At 29.8% G+C, this 7,531-nt stretch overlaps 5 protein-coding genes across 5 annotated transcripts; all 5 read left to right on the forward strand.

Annotated features, from left to right (window-relative positions):
* Positions 1-141: 141 nt before the first annotated feature.
* Positions 142-1,836, forward strand: BN7_1788 (putative transporter SEO1; the record flags this gene model as incomplete). Its single annotated transcript, XM_011277699.1, has 1 exon — positions 142-1,836. One exon carries the CDS (start codon positions 142-144, stop codon positions 1,834-1,836), a length of 1,695 nt encoding a protein of 564 aa, XP_011276001.1.
* Positions 1,837-2,120: 284 nt separating this feature from the next.
* BN7_1789 (uncharacterized protein) lies at positions 2,121-2,717 on the forward strand (the record flags this gene model as incomplete). Its single annotated transcript, XM_011277700.1, has 1 exon — positions 2,121-2,717. The coding sequence occupies one exon, from the start codon at positions 2,121-2,123 to the stop codon at positions 2,715-2,717; it is 597 nt and encodes a 198-aa protein (XP_011276002.1).
* A 352-nt stretch (positions 2,718-3,069) lies between these two features.
* Positions 3,070-3,681, forward strand: BN7_1790 (uncharacterized protein; the record flags this gene model as incomplete). The annotated part of the gene is made up of 1 exon (XM_011277701.1): positions 3,070-3,681. The coding sequence occupies one exon, from the start codon at positions 3,070-3,072 to the stop codon at positions 3,679-3,681; it is 612 nt and encodes a 203-aa protein (XP_011276003.1).
* Positions 3,682-4,012: 331 nt separating this feature from the next.
* BN7_1791 (uncharacterized protein) lies at positions 4,013-4,621 on the forward strand (the record flags this gene model as incomplete). The annotated part of the gene is made up of 1 exon (XM_011277702.1): positions 4,013-4,621. The coding sequence occupies one exon, from the start codon at positions 4,013-4,015 to the stop codon at positions 4,619-4,621; it is 609 nt and encodes a 202-aa protein (XP_011276004.1).
* A 340-nt stretch (positions 4,622-4,961) lies between these two features.
* FAA2 (Long-chain-fatty-acid-CoA ligase) lies at positions 4,962-7,040 on the forward strand (the record flags this gene model as incomplete). Its single annotated transcript, XM_011277703.1, has 1 exon — positions 4,962-7,040. One exon carries the CDS (start codon positions 4,962-4,964, stop codon positions 7,038-7,040), a length of 2,079 nt encoding a protein of 692 aa, XP_011276005.1.
* Positions 7,041-7,531: the final 491 nt, after the last annotated feature.

Raw genomic sequence — 7,531 nt, forward strand, 5'->3', positions numbered from 1 at the left:
ACAAAGAAAATCACACATAGAAATTGGATCATCTAGTGGCTTTTCACTTAATATAAGGAGAGATCTATCGCTTGAATGAATTTGTTGAAATCATGAATATGTCCTGATAGGTTCCTATTTGATTAGGATCAAGTATCCATAATGTCTAAATTAAACACCAAGACTAGTGTTTCCTTACTCAAAGATGATCCAGATATCAGAAATTATGGAACCACTCAGCTAGATCAATACGTCTCTATAGATCAATTAGTGGCAGATGAAGATGAATTAGAACCTTTTATCGATATTGATGTTAGATTAACCACCAATGAATTTAAAAGACGTTCAACAACATGGTATCAATTTACAAAATTTGTATGGGATTCTGCAGATAAACATCCTCATGAACGTTCATTCATGTTGAAAATTGATGGATTTTTAATGTCTTCATTAATGCTTGGTTATTTTATAAAATCTTTAAATGGATCCAATGTCTCCACAGCATATGTTAATGGAATGAAGGAACATTATAATATGAAAGGTAATGATTATAATTTATTAAACACACTTTGGTCATTGGGTTATTTAATAGGTCAATTACCTGCTTCTTTATTATTACAGAAATTATCACCACGTCATTTCCTTTGTCTGTTGGAGCTTACATGGGCTGGATTAACAATTTTATTAATATTACCATCAAACATACAAACAATATGGATATTAAGATTTTTTATAGGTCTTACAGAGAGTGGATACTATCCAATAGCACAATATCTTATAGGATCATGGTATTCATCATCAGAGTTGAATAAGAGATCAACATTATTTAGTTGTGCCGGTACAGCAGCTGGTCTTGTATCAGGTCCATTACAAGAAACTATATTACATTCATCATTCATCATCAATTCAAATTGGAAACCATTCCAATGGTTATTCATCTTTGATGCTTCAATCTCAGTTCCAATTGCCATATTCACATTGTTTTCAATTCCAAATACTCCAATAACTACAAATGCATGGTATTTAACATCAAGAGATAAATTAGTTGCATTAGAAAGAAGAAGAAGAATAGGTGCACAAATTTCCAAACCAAAAGCTTATACCAAAAGTCAACTCATATCTTATTTCTTTACATGGCATGTTTATGTTTTCCCAATGTTATTCTTCATGTTTAGATTAGCTTGTATGGGTGGTAGTGGTCAAGGTTTTACATTGTGGATGAAGTTAGATTTGAAATTACCATCATCTAGATATAATATATTCCCTGCTATCTTATGTGCTGCAAGTATTGTTTATAATTTATCAACTGCATTTGTCAATGATTATTATAAGATGAGATTAACACCATGGTTTTTATCATTAATGTTCATTGCAGGTGTTGTTAGTTATGGAGGCTTAGCATATTGGGATATTCCAACTAAATTTAAATGGTTTTGTTTCTTTTTCTTCAATATTGCAGATTCTTGTGGACAAAGTATGACTTTCAGTTGGTTAAATAAGAATTTAGCACATGATGATATGAAGAGGAATTTCTTACTTTCAATGACCAATATGGTTAGTTATATTTTCACTACTTGGTTACCATTATTATTATTTAATCAAGATGAAGCACCAAGATATCATAAAGGTTATACATTCGTTTCAATAGCTTCAGGATTTGGTCTCGTGTTTGTCATATTGACTTATACTTTAATAAGAAGAGATGATCAAGAATATTTCCAAAAATATGGTTATACGCGGGAAGAACGTAGTTATACCCAATTATCATATGATCAAGATTCAGAAAGTGATCAAGAAGAAATTCAAAGTGATGCAGAGCTTCGTAGTGTCAAATCAACATTGGATTTAGGTGTTTGAAGAAAGGATTGAATTGGAGTTTTCATTCATTAGGGCTGTCAATATAGACATATATTTATCATATTCACAATACATTTTCATATACAAACGTTTAGAATGTTTAATCTGTATGTAGTTAATAATCATGTTCGGTGGCCGTGCTTGATGTATGAGCGGTTAAATGATACATTAATTTAACCTGCTTCGGAAGTATCGTTAGTATTTTTCAATTTACTATATAAACACCTTCAATATAACTTCGATCTCACCCAAAGATACTTCATTCAAAAGACTTATCAAACAATATGACACAAGCAATTGAAACAACAGAATCAGATAAAGTAGCAGTTGTATTGAGTTCCGCGTTAAGAACCACAGTTTTTGAACAATATTTATCAGGACACAAGACTGATGAAGAATCATTACAAGATTATAAAAACAGAACCACAAAATTTAAAGATACAGGTGCTATCCTACTTGAAAACAATGATTTTAATTCAGTAGCTATTTGGTTACCACCAAATTATATTATGCCATCATCAATTTTCGATCCAAGTGAACGTCAAGCAGAAGTTAAAAGTAAATTTGCAACAGTTGCCAAAAAACATGGATTAGATTCAACTCCACATTGGGAATTAATGTTTATAGGTAAAGATCCAAAAGAGAATAAAGGTTCAATCAGACCATTATTTGATCGTTTCTTGAAACAAGCTAAAATTGATGGGATACCTGCTATTCTTTATGCAATTTCTGAACATGCAATGTCAAGATATCGTCATATAGGGTTTGAAGTATTGGATATAGTTATTGTTGGTGAAGGTGTTGTTGATAAAGAAGGAAAAGAGGATAAGAATGGTGAAGGATTAAAAGTTTGGTTGATGGCTTATAATTACCAAAAATGAATATGTATATAGATCGAGTATTATCTTAATTGTGACTCATTATATAGAACCATATATTATACAGTACTTGTAAATAGATAGGCAAATTTGGTATCAAACAGCTTCAACTTTTTTATCGTATGAGTAGTAACAATAATAGATATATTCCATAAATCACATTTATGACTCACTAAAATATTAAAAGACTCATAACATGTTCTGATCTAGTATCGAGTAGTATCGAGTATATCATAATGTTACAGTTTTCCGATTAGCTGATCAAACTCGTAAATGAGAAAACGTATAAAAAGATATCAAAAGTCCTTTAAAATATAGACGTTTTCCATTGACATGAGTTCAATAATCCACAAGAATGTCTTCCAAAGCCATTGTTACAACAAATTACACAAAAGCAGCTGAAACACTAAAAGCTGCACTTTTACCTGGAGCAGTTGATAGATTTCAATTCTCCAAATATACACCTGAAGAAATAGATGCAGCTTATAACAAAAGAATCCAAGAACTAACCCAGGCAGGAGCAGAAGTTGTTCAAATTAATGATTATAACGCAGTTGCAGTATGGTTGCCACCAGAAAAGACATATCCTATAGCTCGTACAGATAAAACAAATGAAGCTATTGAAGAATTCAAACACAAGGCAAAAGCACTTATAGACAAGTTTAAATATGATAAATTACCACATTGGACCCTGACACATATTGGTAAAAACCCAAATGAGTTAAATAAAGGTTCAATAACTCCATTAGTTAGACCTTATTTAGATAAGGCTAAAGAACAAGGAATTTCAGCTTCATTATTTGCTGCAAATGAACATGCAAAGGAAGTTTATTTACACTGGGGGTTTGAAGTATTGGATTATTTAATACTTGGTGAAGGGAAAGTTAATTCTGAAGGTGAACTGGATCCTAATGGCTCTGGGTTGAAGATATATTTGATGGCTTATAATTATGTTTATGAAGTGTAAATGGATGGAATATTGTGTCAATGGTCTATAGATCTCAAATCAGATAATATAAGATTCAATATTATACATTTGCATCAGAAGAAAAACATTGTTTGTATTAAAAGATCAATCTTAATGCTTCTTCAATCCTTTCGTAGATACTCAAAGTATTGGTGTTCAAATACTTATTGTCAGTAATGTCCAGTCGTTAAAGCCTAAAGCCGCATTAGATTATCAAACTGTGGTGATTTGTAATTGTAAACAGTGAAAAGTTGATCAAGTCTCGAGAAATCAATACAATTCAAAGCTGGAAGAGTTTTGTTGTTAATGGTTACCTATACAATCACACATCATGGCCACCACTGCTAATAAAACCACTGATGTTAAAAAAGTCTCTGATACTTTAAATGCTGCATTCTTACCTGGTCCAGTTGATAAATTTCAATTTTCCAACTGTTCACAAGAACTAATCAATAATTTCTATTTCAAAAGAGTACAACAATTCATTGAAGCAGATTCAGAAATAATAGAGATTAATGATTTCAATGCCGTTGCCATTTGGGTTGCACCAGGTAAAACATATCCATCTGCCCAGTGGGATGAACCAAATGAATGTGTTGATGAATTTAAAAAAAAAGCTAAAGTAATAATAGAAGATTATCAATATGATAAGATCCCACATTGGACATTGGTGTTTATTGGTAAAGACCCCTCCCAAAATAAAGGTTCTATATCTCCTTTGATCAATCCATATTTATCAAAAGCTAAAGAACAAGATGTTCCAGTTTTGTTATTTGCAGTTAATGATCATGCTAAAGATATTTATATACATTTTGGATTTAAAGTATTGGCTACTATTAAGATTGGTGAAGGTAAAGTTGATTCAAATGGTGATAGGGATTCTAATGGTGTTGGTCTTGCTGTGTATATGATGGCATATAATCATAAAGATCGTGAGTGACTATATAGTATAATAAGAGCATAGAATAGAATGAACAATAAAAGATACGTAGAGTTTGACAACTGAATGATACTTCAATAACAAGACATATCATTCATCAGATACCATAGCTAGTCAATATCATCAACACTATAAAAGATCTGATGTTAAGATGTTGTTATTCTGATTTAAAGTAAAGTAATTTCGCGTGTTTTGTTTACCTCGGTAGAATTAAAACAAGCTAAGAAAATTAAAAACATCAAAACATCAAAATAAAATAAATATCATACAACTGGGAATCTTTTTGATTTTATTTCATTAATTGATTCAATAGACTACTTTGGGATAGCTCATAGACATAATGACTGCTCTTCCATTACCAAACAGTGACAAGATCAACAACTTGGAAGAACTCTATCCTCATTTACCATTATCATTTGATAAAATTGATACTTCATTCCCAATCCCAAATTCAGAAACAGATGGTTATTCTCCAATCTTCAGAAATTCATATTTACAAAACCATGATGAATTAGTTGGTTATTTACATCCAAAATATAAAACTTTTTATCATTTATTTCAAGAAAATTTAAAAATTCATGGTGATAATAATGCATTAGGTATTAGACAAAAAAATTCAAATGGTGACCTAGATAATTTCTTTACTTTTGAAACTTATAAAGAATTAGGTATTAAACGTGATTATGCAGGGTCTGCTTTCTTACATTTAGTGGAAAAATATGCACCTGAAGCTGATTTAAATAATTTTATCTTAACTTTATTCTCTTCAAATAAACCAGAATGGATTGTTAGTGATTTAGGTTCACATGCTTATTCTATCCCAAATACTCCATTATATGATACTTTAGGTTCTTCAGCTATAAAATATATCTTGAATTTAACTGAAAGTCCAATTATTGTATTATCTAAGAATAAAGTATCAAAAATTTTAGAAGTTAATGAATCAAAATTATTGAAAATTTTAATAACAATTGAAGATTTATCCCCAGATGATCAAGAATTAATATCAAAAGCTGAATCTCAAGGTTATAAAATCTTTGATTTCCAAACAATTTTAAAAATTGGTCAAGAAAATTTAAAACCTCATAGAATTCCAACTCCTGATACTTTATATACAATTTCATTTACATCAGGTACAACAGGTATTCCAAAAGGTGTTGAATTAAAACATTCTCATGTTATCGCCTCAGGTTCATTTTTATTCATTCATGTTACATTCCCTCGTAATCCAGTTTCATTAGTTATATTACCATTGGCTCATGTTTATGAACGTTCCAAGATAATTTATGAATTAGGTAAAGGTGCTGCAATTGCCTTCCCATCAAATCCGGAAAATCCAAAAACCTTTTTGGATGATATTAAAGTTTTAAAACCTACTCATATTAGTGCAGTTCCAAGATTATATAATAGAATTGAAAGTGGTGTTAAGGATAAAATTCAAAATACTCCAGGTTTAAAAGGTTGGATATTAAGATTTGCAGTTAATTATAAATTAAATCATCAGGATGATGAATTTTTGGTTAAATTGTTAAATAGTTTAATCATTAATAAGATCAAACAACAAATTGGGTTTGAAAATTTAGATTTTTTAATTAGTGGTGGTTCTCCATTATCAGGTGAATCAATTTTTTATTTAAGAAAAATTTTAAATTCAGGTTTTTATCAAGGTTATGGTAGTTCAGAAACTTTAGGTGGATTAGCAATCACAACAAAATTTAACAAGGATACTTCAAGATGTGGTTCAATTGGTGTTACATCAGAATTTAAATTAAGAGATTTACCAGAAATGAATTATACATTTAATGAAAATAGATCTGGTGAATTAATTGTTCGTGGTACCCAAGTTTTCAATACTTATTTCAAGAATGAAGAAGCAACAAAATCAAGTGTTGATCCTGATGGTTGGTTTAGTACAGGTGATATTGCACAAGTTGATGAATTTGGTTCTTTAGCAATTATTGATCGTGTTAAAAATTTCTTTAAATTATCTCAAGGTGAATATATTGCAAGTGAAAAAATTGAAAATTTTTATTCTGGTAATAATTCATTTATAAATCAAATTTTTGTTTATGGTGATAGTTATCAAAATTATTTAGTTGGTATTATTGGTATTGATGAAAACATATTATTAAAAATTTTAAGAAGTTCTTCATTAAAAACTAAATATGGAACATTAGAACAAATCTTAACAAATTTAAATGATTTAGAATTAAGAAAATTCATCTTGTTGGAATTAAATAAAAATATTAAACATACTGGACTTTATTCATTTGAACAATTGAAAAATATTCATTTAGCTATTGAACCTTTTACAACTGAAGATGATACTATAACTCCAACATTAAAATTAAAAAGACCAAATTGTAAGAAAAAATTCTTGAATGAAATTAATCAATTATATAATGAAGGTATGATTTAATATCCCAGTTTTAAGTTTATGTCCTAACATGGTTTACAATATATTCTTATAATGAATTATAAATTAAAGACACTGAAAACAATCAATTTTAAACGTTTATAGTTTAGTCTGTTAATAAATAACTTGATAATATATAACTCTTTACTGTAATTGTCATACTTCAATGTCGATATCTGTACTCATGATGATGTTACATTCAACTAATTGTACGTATAATAATTGGTCGACGTTGTCGATACATAGTTCGGTTATAACCTAGAGCTTTAGACACCACCCGGACTAGTATCGCTTTTTGACAGCCCTAGCATAAAATTCTAACAGTTAAATATAATCCAGATACTATTTCAGACATTTAAAATACCCCAGATATTTTAATGAACCTATTAAACTTTTCTAAAGTGCTGGAAACTAGTTTTAGCCCCAGGAGCCGCGGCTTTTCCGCGGCTATGGGCACTCATAACATGTAGTAACATTTCCAAAGTCGTGTATAC

The sequence above is a fragment of the Wickerhamomyces ciferrii genome, contig 00039 (assembly GCF_000313485.1).
Source record: "Wickerhamomyces ciferrii WGS project CAIF00000000 data, strain NRRL Y-1031 F-60-10, contig 00039, whole genome shotgun sequence".
NCBI classification, from domain to species: Eukaryota; Fungi; Ascomycota; class Saccharomycetes; order Phaffomycetales; family Wickerhamomycetaceae; genus Hansenula; species Hansenula ciferrii.